Source organism: Barbus barbus, assembly GCF_936440315.1.
Source record: "Barbus barbus genome assembly, chromosome: 27".
In the NCBI taxonomy this organism is placed as follows: Eukaryota; Metazoa; Chordata; class Actinopteri; order Cypriniformes; family Cyprinidae; genus Barbus; species Barbus barbus.
The window spans coordinates 29,649,268-29,661,767 of NC_136755.1; the positions used below are offsets into that span (position 1 = coordinate 29,649,268).

Consider the following 12,500-nt stretch of genomic DNA (forward strand, 5'->3'; position numbering starts at 1 on the left):
GTGAGTGTGTGCGAGTGCGTGTGCGAGTGCGAGTGTGCGCGCGTGTGAGAGTGTGTGTGAGAGTGTGAGAGTGTGTGTGAGTGCGAGTGCGAGTGCGAGTGCGTGTGCGAGTGCGTGTGCGTGTGAGTGTGAGTGTGTTATTGATGAGAACAGCAGCATCAGACTGATCACGGAGTGTATGAAATGGATCTGTGATTGATCTGTGCTGTTAGTGGAGCGTGATGTTCTCGCTGGAGGGAAGGTGAACAGGTCTAGATCAGACTAAAGCGGTTTGTGACCTCAGACTGCGGTCGGTTTGCTTTTCTTCTCTCTCTCCTCTGCTGGATGCTGCTGTAAATGCCGCAGTGTTTTCTTCTCTTTTATAGATGCTCTGAAGAGATTTGTGGTCTGAAAACGGGTGATTTTTGAGCATGAGTGACTGTCTCTCGCTCACACTCGTTCTCTCTCTCTCTCTGTGTGTATGGATGTCTCTCGCCCAGCACAGTGAATACAGATCAGGCTTGTATCTGAATGATCCGCTGTAGGATGATGATGATGATGATGAGGATGATGATTGATTCAGAGGGGTTTGTTCTCCTGGCATCCAGCAGCAACTGTGTGTTTCCATGACATACAGACCCTGAAACACAGCGCTAAATAACACACACCTCTCTCTCCCTCTCTCTCTCTCTCTATCTCTCTCTCTCTCTCTCTCTCTCTCTCTCTCTCCTCTCTCTCTCTCTCTCTCTCTCTCTCTCCTCTCTCTCTCTCTCTCTCTCTCTCTATCCTCTCTCTCTCTCTCTCTCTCTCTCTATCTCTCTCTCTCTCTCTCTCTCTCTCTCTCTCTCTCTCTCTCCTCTCTCTCCTCTCTCTCTCTCTCCTCTCTCTCTCTCTTCCTCTCTCTCTCTCTCTCTCTCTCTCTCTCTCTCTTCCTCTCTCTCTCTCTCTCTCTCTCTCTCTCTCTTCCTCTCTCTCTCTCTCTCTCTCTCTCTCTCTCTCTCTCGCTGTCTCTCTCTCTCTCTCTCTCTCTCTCTCTCTCTCCTCTCTCTCTCTCTCTCTCTCTCTCTCTATCTCTCCCTCTCTCTCTCTCTCTCTCTCTCTCTCTCTCTCTATCTCTCTATCTCTCTAGAGAAGCTGTATAACGCCAATGGCCGTGATCTGAGGAGGGCGCTGTTTTCCCTCAAGCAGATATTCCAGGTATAAAAACACACATTTACTTAGTATTACAGTATTATAATTTTTATTAATATTTTAAATATATATATTTATATAAATAATTCAGTTTTTTTGTTTAGTTTTATTTAAAGTTTTATTCATTCGTTTTCGTTGTTTATTCATTTCTGTATTTGTCTATTTTTTGTCTATTCTAAATGAAAAAGAGAAATGTTGCCTTGGCGACTATCTGGTTAGTTCAGTTTTAATTTGAAGTAATGAGAGTTCAGTCGTTTTTATATCAAACCTGGTTAGAATGACTGCTAATAATACAAATCCTAAACATAAAACAACACTTTTTCACTTTCAGTTTTATTCATTGTATGTGTTTTTGGCGTTTTTATTATTTTGTTTGTTTTTGTTTTTAAAAATGTCTGTATGATTCATTTTTATTTAAGTTTTTTTAGTACATCAAGTTAAACTAAATGAAAATGAGACGTTGCTTTGGCAATTAGCAGATATAAAATAATTTTTATATGCGTATTTTTATTTCAGTTAACATTAATTTAAAGTAATGAAAGTTTTTTTATGGTTTTAAGTTAACAAACTTTTGTTTGTCATTTTTGTTTTTATTAAAAGCCAATTATAATTACTACAAATAATATAAATCGTAAATTTACAACTTAAAAAAAAAATGACATTAAATTTTAGTATGTTTTGTCACATTTGACTCACTTCTGGAGACAGTTTTGTCCTCAGACTGTAGTTAATCACAATAACACCTAACGAACATATCACATATTCTGTCCCTCAAACATGTTATATTATTAACACTTAAAAACTTAAATTTAAGAGCAGTGTGTGTGTGTGTGTGTGTGTGTGTGCAGGATGATAAGGACCTGGTTCATGAGTTCGTTATGGCTGAAGGTTTGACGTGTCTGATTAAAGTCGGCGCTGAAGCGGATCAGAACTACCAGAACTACATCCTCAGAGGTTCGTTTGCATCCTCAGACTAAAGTTACAGGAACATTTTAAATATGGTATATAGCTGATGATTTTCTGTTATTGTGTTTTCATCTTCATATGAGAGAGAACAGTGCCACCTTTTGGTTGCCATTGTTATTACTAGGCTATAGAAAACCATGCTGTTTTTAATACACTTTATTTTAATATTGTTTGATAAATGTTTCTTCATAAAAACCCTATTATGGTGCTTCTGTAAAAGTTTTAATCATGTCACAATCAAGTCACAAAAACTGAAATATATATATATATTATTCCTGTAATTCATCTGAGATGTATTTGTGTATTTTGTAATTATTTTAAAATGGTTATCATTACTGTAATAGTTCATTTTCATTCAAATTAGCAATAATTTAAAGCCACACCAAATACTACCTTGGTTCGTACATTTTTAAAATAATAAATGTTTAACTAATAAATTATTAAAAGTAAAAAATAACTAATTATACTTTATTTATAATATTAAATTAATAATTGTCTTAATTAATTGCAACACCAAATTCTACTGTGCTGCATGATTTTTTAAAATAAAATTCATAACTAATACATAATTAAAACAAAAAATAAATTAATTATACTTAATTTATATCTATAAATTAATCATTAATCATTGTTAATTACTATTTATTTTAAAGCCACACCAAATTATTTAAACAAATATTTAATAATAAATAAACAATTAAAATTACAATTATGAATTATACTTAATTTATGATTATAAATGAATACTTACTTATAATTAATAATTATCAGTAATTTTAAACCATACCAGATACTACCGTGATGCATTCATTTTTAAATAGCAAATATACAAATAATAAATAATTCAAACTAAATAATGAATTAATTACATTTTATGATGATTTATGGATGAATAATTCCTTATAATGTATTAATTATTAACTATTAATAATTTTAAAGCCATGCCAAAAACTACAAATGAAAGTATTTTGCAGCTGGGATGTTAAATATCTGACCTGTGAAATTATTTAGAAAAATCTTTATTTGGTTCATCCTGAGAAATGTAACGTCACATGACAGCGTCTTATTCATCATTAGAATGAAACCACACAGTGAAGAGTTACAATAGAGTGTGAGAATAACCCTAAATATTATTAGCTCTGACCAATCAGAGGCTGCTAAGCCCCGCCCACTTCTGTCAGGTTTATGCTAATGAGCGTTCAGTGGCGTGTGTATGTCTCTGCAGCTCTGGGTCAGATCATGCTGTATGTGGACGGGATGAACGGGGTCATAGGTCACACCGAGACCATCCAGTGGCTCTACCTGCTCATCGGCTCGAAGGTGATGCGCCGTTTGATCAGTGTGTGTGAAGATCAGAGTAAGAGTGAGATCTGATCCGTGTGTGTGTGTGTTCAGTTTCGTCTGGTGGTCAAGACGTCTCTGAAGCTGTTGCTGGTGTTTGTCGAGTATTCAGAGTCCAACGCACCGCTGCTCATCCACGCCATCAACACTGTCGACTCTAAGAGAGGTACACACACACACACTTTTATTCGAGTCTCCTTCACTCGTTCCGCTGCTTGTCCATGTTGGGGTTGTTCATAGAAAGTAGGGATGGGCGTATTGATCCTGAAGTATCAATAAATTATTATATAATTATTTGCATGAATGATGCATGAATTATTAATATAATAAATCATTATAAATGATTAATTTATCAATTATAAATTATAATTAAATTATTTTAAATTATAATTAAAAATATAATCAATATAAATAATACAAAAAATATTCGTTTGTTTGGTCAGTCGTGAGTTTTGAATGATTCCACGAAATTATGATGTGTGTGTGTGTGTGTATGTGTGTGTGTGTGTGTGTGTGTGTGTGTGTGTGTGTGTGTGTGTGATATGCTCAGGCTCTAAGCAGTGGTCAAACGCCATGGAGATTTTAGCAGAGAAGGATGGTGTGGACACAGAGCTGCTGGTCTATGTGATGACGCTTATTAACAAGGTGAGACACACACCTAAACCTACCCCTTTGGGACATTTGGTCACACACACACACACACACTCTCTTTCTCTCTCTCTCAGTTCAATTCAATTCAGTATGTGCTTTATTGGCATGACAATTGTTACAATGTATTCCCAAAGCATAGTGCTTACATTGAATCTAGAACAGATGTATTTAAACGCAATAATAATAAATAAATGCATGTTTATATATAATTAAACAAAATAAAACAAATCAATTCTATGAATTCTAGAATTTGAAGAACAATTTAAAGGGGTCATATGACATTGCCAAAAATGACGTTATTTGGTGTATTTGGTGTAATGCAATGTGTTTATGCGGTTTAAGGTTAAAAAAACATTATTTTCCACATACTGTACATTATTGTTGCTCCTCTATGCTCCGCCTTTCTGAAACGCGTCGATTTTTTACAAAGCTCATCGTTCTGAGAAGCGAGATGTGCTCTGATTGGCCGAATACCTCAAGCGTGAGACGGAAATGTTACGCCCCTCACCGTATTGTGATGCCGTGTCCCGGTGCGACGAGACTAAAACAATAACACCCATTATAAACAAGGCATTTGCTGCATCCAGTGGGGATATAATTACTGATTATAATGACTTATACTGTATTTAAACATCTTCGTGTCTGCATTTGTGATTGGAGAAATGACAAACAAATACTACTCTACACACCTCAAAACTCACGTTTGATTAGTCAGTGGCAAATTCTTTAAATAAGAAAACTTACTTACAGGCTGTGAGTCAGAAGCGCCAGATTGTCCTTGCAAAGTTGGAATTGCCCCACTTTATAGAAACAGTCTTTGTGCAGCCTGCATTGTAGGCTACTCTCCCAGGTTCAGGAAACAGTCCTCTGTAAAATGCGCTGCACACACTCTAATATTTGTGTTGTACTGTTCTGGAACAGTGTTGTACATACATCTTAACCACTGATTTCTAGTTGTGTCTAGTACTTTCGCTTTCACAACAAAACACAGCGTCTCCAGGACATGGCGCCGGCGGCAGCAACAATACTACAGCCAGAATAATAGTTCTGCCTTCTTTCATTGCGTAAATATTTGGGCGGAGTCTTTAACTTAACTAAAGAATATCTCTTTGGTTTTGAGACTTTAGTTTTTGCAACTTCAGGGATCTTATGTATGCACAAACAGCTTGTAACACTCCAAAGAGAAAGGAGAACTTGAAATGGCATCATATGACCCCTTTAAAAATTCAGTGTGGTGAAACTCAGTCTCTCTGTCAGACGCTGGCGGCGCTGCCCGATCAGGACTCGTTCTATGATATGGTGGATGTTCTGGAGGAGCAGGGCATGGAGAGCGTGTGCGGGCGTTATCTGGGCCGTAAGGGAACGGATCTGGATCTTCTGGAGCAGCTCGGCGTCTACGAGGTCTGATAGACTCTGACAGATGACTGAGGTCTGATCCGGTCTCTGGTTCTGATGCGTCTCTGTTCCTGCAGGCCACTCTGGGGCACGAGGACGGCGATGAAGACGCCCTGCCTCCGGCCTCCGCTCGCCGGGACAGACGCCGCTCCAGCGGGGGCGAGGGGCGGGGCTTGCAGAGACGCCGCAGCCGCAGGCATTCGTTGGCCAGATCAGGCCACGCCTCCCCACTCAGCCCCGCCTCCCCACACCGCGCAAACTTCCAGACGTTTAACGGACAGGAGCTCAACGAGAGGTGAGACGACTCGCTAGACCACACTCATCCTGACAGACAGCCACAGATTCACATTTATCATCAATTAAAAACAGTTCAGTCTAATTAAAATTGACTTATTTACAGAATAGTGGAATCAAGTCACAAAAATGGTATTTATAGCACAGAATATCAAGGGATTTGGAATATTTTGGAGAAATAAATCATGATTGTAAAGCCATTTTAGATGATAAATTAGTTTTAAATCATAAATTATAAAATGCAGAACAATTTAAAAATACTACACAGAATTTGGGGAAAAATAAGAGATTTTGTAGGCCTGTGTTTAAAATTTAAATAAATTGTAAAAGTTTTATGAACTCAATTTTAAATTATTTTATTTTTAATTTGATTAAAATTGTATTAATCAATTAAAATGGAATCCAGAAAATTTAAAATGGAATATACATAATTTAGTAAAAAAATGAAACCTATTTCACACGGTTGTTTTATTGTTAAAATTGTAATACATTGTTGAGGTTTTATGAATTCATTTGTTTAGACATGGTTTTTTATTTAATTTTAATCAATTAAAATGTAATCCAGAAAAATGTCAATGGAAAACATAGATTTGAATAAACTGATGAACGGTTAAAATTTTATGAATTCAGTTGTTTTGAATTTTTATTTTTTATTGATGACAATTTAATTAATAAATTAAAGTGCAATCTGCAAAAAAAATGAATGCAAAACAATATTTTTGGGGAAAAATAAAACCTATTTCATAGGGATCTATTATTGTTAAAATTGCGATAAATTAAATTAATACATATTTAACTTTTCATGAATTCAATTGTTTAGACAATGTTTCCTGATTTGACTTTGATTACAGTTTAATTCAGCAATTAAAACAGAATCTGGAAAAATGAAAACACAAATTTAGGACAAAACAAAGCAGATTTCATATGGATGTGTTGCCCATGAAAGTGTTTCAAATCATTGACTTATGAAGTTCATTTCCAGTTGTTGGCTCAGAAGGCAGCTGTCTATGTAGACAGTAGTGTAGTCGAGGAGGGTTTAGAGCGCAGCCGTGAGAAACACAGAGACAGAATGAAGTATTTTCTCCATGTTCTGCTGGTGTTTTTGCTCCAGAGCTGGTGTGATGCATGAATATCTCCCGGTGATGTAAGTCCTTATGCTGTCAGACGCTAACCAGCTCATCAGCTGCCTCTAATAGCAGTACTGACCAACGAGCAGTATAATTTTATCAGTATTGATTATTATTGGTATGTGTGTATCTTGCTGAGGCTGGTTGTGATGAGGTGAGATGAGTGTTGTGTTATTAGAGGCATCTGTGTAGCTCACTCGTGTTCTGCTGTGATTATATCATCATCACCTGCATCACACACATGCACTGACATGTGACTCGTTCAGCTCAACTCAGATCAGTGGTGTTTTTATTATCATTTGCACTAGTACAGTTTTTCATATTTTGATGTAATTAATGTTTTTATATTTTCTGATTTCATTTTAATTTTAAAGTAATGTCCATTTATTTTTTATTTCTGTTTTAATTTAATTATTTTCTATTTAATTTGTATATTTTCTAATTTTAGTTAAATGTTGTTGTTTTTAATATTTAGTTTTTAACGCTGTCAAACGATTAATCGCATCCAAAATAAAAGTTTTTGATGTTGAGTGAAGGGATAGAGCGAGGACTCAATTGCTGGAGGAAAATAGGGCTTTATTAATTAAAAAATAAAATAAACAAACAAAAACTACCCCATAGGGGAAAACACACTGGCAAGGCAGGGCGAGGCGAGACAGGACAGGACTTCACAAGGGTAAGGTCGACGACGAACCGGCACAGGACTGCAAACACAAGGAGATTATAAAGGGAGCAAATGAGGAGGGTAATGAGGTAACAGGTGGGGCAAATTGGGGCAAAAACCAATAATCAGGAAACAAGGTGGGTGGGGTCAAGACAATTAACATGAGAGCACATGGCACATAGAACTAAACAAGACCAGCCATGTGCTCACACAAAACAGAAACACAAGCACATGGCCAGCAAAACAAATCCTAGCCATGTGCAAAACAGGACAGGAACACGCAGCTAATGAGAAGACTCATAAGCCGCGTGTTCTCAAAAAACAAACATGAAAGCACGCAGCCAGTGAAAAAACATCAGCTGCATGCAACAGAGCAAAACAAAAACGCGGCCGAAACCGAATCACGTGCCGAACAAAACACACACACAGAGGACAGAGGAGCGCACGGCCCGAGCAAACTCGAAATCGCACGCTCCCCAGCAAGAACAAACCTGGAGCGTGAGTGTCCGAACCCCGACATGAAACCAGAACAGAGTCTGAACAAGACCGGAGTGCCGGGATCCGAACACCACGCCCCAACATGAAACAGAGCACGCAGACAAGAGAAAACAAGACAAGAAGGCAGTGTCAGGCTCCGTCACAAAACCATGAATAAACTACACCGAAGTGACAGAACCCTGACAATATGTGTGTTCTGTGTGTATGTATTATGTATATATAAATACACACACATACAGTATATTTTGAAAATATTTACATGTTTACATGTCTATATTTATATTCATATAATTTATATTATAAATAAATATATTTAATAAACAACTTATTTTTCTGAAATATATGCATGCATGTGTTTGTATTTATATATACATAATACATACACACAGAACACACACAAATTTATCATATTAAGAAAAACGTTTCGCGATTAATCATTTGACAGAACTAGTTATATATATATATATATATATATATAAAAATATACATCAGTTTACATTTATTTAACTATTTAATTTAAGTAACTAAAATGTTTTAACCATTTCTGTTTTAGTTAATAACAGAGCATCACACTCAGTGTATATAATGGATAGAAAATTCTAACTTAATGTTTTTTTTCATTAATAAACGTTTGGTGTATGATGTAAATAAGTTTAAATGTCAAACATCCTTCACAGTTCAGCTATGAATATTTCTCAGATTGTATCAGTCACTCATTCACGTGTGTGTTTGCTCACGAGCTGCTCTCACGATGGACTGATGATGATGAAGATGATGGTCACTCTGGTGTTGTTCTGTCTGTTCACTGCCGTTCTCTCTGGGGTTTCTGTGCTGCTGTGTTGTGCATGGCTGCTGTTTGTGGTTTCTCTGCAGAGAGGAGGATGAGGAGGAAACTCCTGTCACTGAGTCGGCTTCAGATGATGATGATGATGATAATCTCAGTATGCTCAGGTATTTTAGCGCAGAGAGCGGGATGTTTCCACGTGTGCTGGTTCTTGAGTCACAGTCACAGACGTCTTGTGCTCCGTCAGATTCACAGTTTGACCTGTGACCTCTGCTGAGGAAGAGTTAGATGATTTTATGATGTATGTGTGTCACTCAGTACTGAACACCAAACGCTAAACGCTGTTGTCAAGAGAAATTCTTCCCACACCATTAAACTTCCCCATTTAGGAGCCCTAAACGACTAATTACAAATCCTACATCACTGATATACTTAGCCTTTGTGATTTATGTCTTTTAAATTATATATCACCTCATATAACCAAAACTACAACTGCTCAAATTTACTTTCTCTAACTTTGTGTTTTCACTTAGTTTGTGCTAACAAGCTGATCAATTTATATTATATTATAATTTATTATGGACATATATTTATTCACATACAGTGCCCTCCAAAAGTACTGGAACAGTGTAATCATTTGGGTTTGACATCAAAAGATGAATATGAGATGAGATATTAACATTTCAGCTTTTATTTACTGGTATTTTCATCTGGATCTGATACACAACTTAGAAGATAGCACCTTTAGTTTGAACCCATCCATTTTTCATCCAAAATAAAAGTTTTGGTTTACATAATATATGTGTGTGTACTGTGTATATTTATTATGTATATATAAATACACAAGCATGTATATATTTAGAAAAAAAAAAATGTGTATATTAAATGTTTATTTATAATATAAATTATATGAATATAAATATAGATATGCAAATACATGTAAATATTTTCAAAATATATACTGTATGTGTGTCTATTTTTTTATATATATATATATATATATATACATACATAATCATAACATCCCTCTAGGATTTTGCGATTCTGCTCCTCAGTCACACCTGAGACCTTGTAACACTAACGAGTCACATGACACCGGGGAGAGAAAATGGCTAATTAGGCCCAATTTGGACATTTTCCCTTAGGGGTGTACTCACTTTTGTGGCCAGCGGTTTAGACATTAATGGCTGTGTGTTGAGTTATTTTGAGGGGACAGAAAATGTACACTGTTATACAAGCTGTACACTCACTACTTTACACTGTAGCAAAGTGTCATTTCTTCAGTGTTGTCACATGAAAAGATATAATAACATATTTACAAAAATGTGAGGGGTGTACTCACTTCTGTGAGATACTGTATATATATATATATATATATATAGTATCAAATTATAGTTAGACATTATGAATGACAGTAATAAAAGTTAATTTTATCTGCATCTCAACTACCCAGACAGCACAAGTAAATCTGTAAGACGTCTGCTAAAGATCTGGGAATGTGATAAACGTCTCAGAAGCAGTTTTACATGCATTCTAATAAATGTCTATTTGACATCTCATCTGACAGGAAACGTCTTAGAGACGTATTGCAGATGAGCAAACACCCTAAAAAACACGTCTTGCATATGTAAATGCAGACATCAAATAGACATCTCCGAGATATACAGGTACATCTCAAAAAATTTTTATATCGTGAAAAAGTTCTTTTTTTCTTGTAACTTATTTCAAAAAGTGAAACTTTGATATATTTTAGATTCATTGCATGTAAAGTAAAACATTTCAAAAGTTTTTTGTTTTAATTTTGATGATTAGAGCTTACAGCTGATGAAAAGTCAAAAATCAGTCTCTCAAAATATTTGAATATTTACATTTGAGTTTCAATTAATGACCATCTCTACAGTATAAATTCAGTGTATCTTTTGTTCTTTGAAACCACAATAATGGAGAAGACTGCTGACTTGGCAATGATCCAGAAGATGAACATTGACGCCCTCCACAAAGAGGGTAAGTCACAGAGGGTCATTACTGAAAGCTGTGGCTGTTTACAGAGTGCTGTATCAAAGCATATTAAATGCAAAGTTGACTGGAAGAAAGAAATTGGGTAGGAAAAGGTGCACAAGCAACAGGGATGACCGCAAGCTTGAGAATACTGTCAAGCAAAGCTGATTCAAACACTTGGGAGAGCTTCACAAGGAGTGGACTGAAGCTGGAGTCAGTGCATCAAGAGTCTCCACGCTCAGACATCTTCAGGAAAAGAGCTACCAAGCCACTTCTGAACCAGAGACAACGTCAGAAGCATCTTACCTGGGCTGTGGAGAAAAAGAACTGGACTGTTGCTCAGTGCTCCAAAGTCCTCTTTTCAGATGAAAGTAAATTTTGCATTTCATTTGGAAATCAAGGTCCCAGAGTCTGGAGGAAGAGTGGAGAGGCACAGAATCCATGTTGCTTGAAGTCCAGTGTGAAGTTTCCACAGTCAGAGATGATTTGGGCTGCATGTCATCTGCTGGTGTTGGTCCACTGTGTTTTCTCAAGTCCACAGTCAATGCAGCCGTCTACCAGGAGATTTTAGAGCACTTCATGCTTCCTTCTGCTGACAAGCTTTATGGAGATGCTGATTTCATTTTCCAGCAGGACTTGGCACCTGCCCACACTGCCAAAGGTACCAAAAGCTGGTTCAGTGACCATGGTGTTACTGTGCTTGATTGAGAATCTCTGAGGAAGAAGAGAGACACCAGACCCAACAATGCAGATGACCTGAAGGCCGCTATCAAAGCAGCCTGGGCTTCCATTACACCTGAGCAGTGCCACAGACTGATCACCTCCATGCCACGCCGCATTGAGGCAGTAATTAAAGCAAAAGGAGGCCCAACCAAGTATTGAGTGCATAGAAATGAACATACTTTTCAGAAGCCTGACATTTCTGTTTAAAATATCCTTTTTTTATTGATCTTATGTAATATTCTACTCTTCTGAGACACTGAATTTTGGGTTTTCATTATCTGTAAGCCATAATCATCACAATTTCAAGAAATAAAGGCTTGAAATATTTCACTCTATGTTTAATGAATCTATATAATATGGGTTTCACTTTCTGAAATGAGTGACACAAAATATTGGCCTTTTTCATGATATTCAAATTGTTTGAGATGTACCTGTACATGTGTGATTAGGGTGAGTGCTTTACTGCCAGGTGCTGGTGCCACCTTCTGTAGAACTTAATGGCACTGGTGTCTTCAAATGTGAGTCTGGAGCCCTATGATGGTTCTTGAAGTCAGAAAAGTTATAATAATGTTAGAAGAATATTGTCCATGGTATATTTTCACTGCAAAACAATAAGAAATGCTGCAAATATCATCGCAAATTTTGAGAAAAGCCGCAGAAAAATCAGTAATTTTAGGCCGCAAAAATCAGAAAAAAGTCCCGCAAAATCCTGGAGGGACTGCATAATAAATATACACCGCACACACACATATATTATGTAAACAAAAACGTTTATTTTGGATGCGATTAATTGTTCGACAGCACTAATTATTTTATATATGATCAGTATTATGTTTCATTTGCATATATATTGTTATATATTATTGTTTGATGTGTTTTCTACATAGTC

General features: G+C 36.5%; 2 protein-coding genes across 3 annotated transcripts in view; both read left to right on the forward strand.

Moving 5' to 3' along the window:
• LOC306847560 (tRNA-dihydrouridine(47) synthase [NAD(P)(+)]-like) overlaps positions 1-12,500 on the forward strand; it is a 356,345-nt gene that overhangs the window by 142,361 nt on the left and 201,484 nt on the right. The window lies entirely within an intron of this gene.
• LOC306847557 (FH1/FH2 domain-containing protein 3-like) overlaps positions 1-12,500 on the forward strand; it is a 74,042-nt gene that overhangs the window by 30,910 nt on the left and 30,632 nt on the right. Inside the window, exons 4-12 of the mRNA XM_079381546.1 lie at positions 1,109-1,176; positions 2,019-2,124; positions 3,362-3,456; positions 3,532-3,643; positions 4,028-4,122; positions 5,386-5,529; positions 5,601-5,818; positions 6,929-6,961; positions 8,980-9,057. Coding sequence (XP_079237672.1) covers positions 1,109-1,176; positions 2,019-2,124; positions 3,362-3,456; positions 3,532-3,643; positions 4,028-4,122; positions 5,386-5,529; positions 5,601-5,818; positions 6,929-6,961; positions 8,980-9,057 — 949 coding nt within the window. The remainder of the gene's footprint in view (positions 1-1,108; positions 1,177-2,018; positions 2,125-3,361; positions 3,457-3,531; positions 3,644-4,027; positions 4,123-5,385; positions 5,530-5,600; positions 5,819-6,928; positions 6,962-8,979; positions 9,058-12,500) is intronic.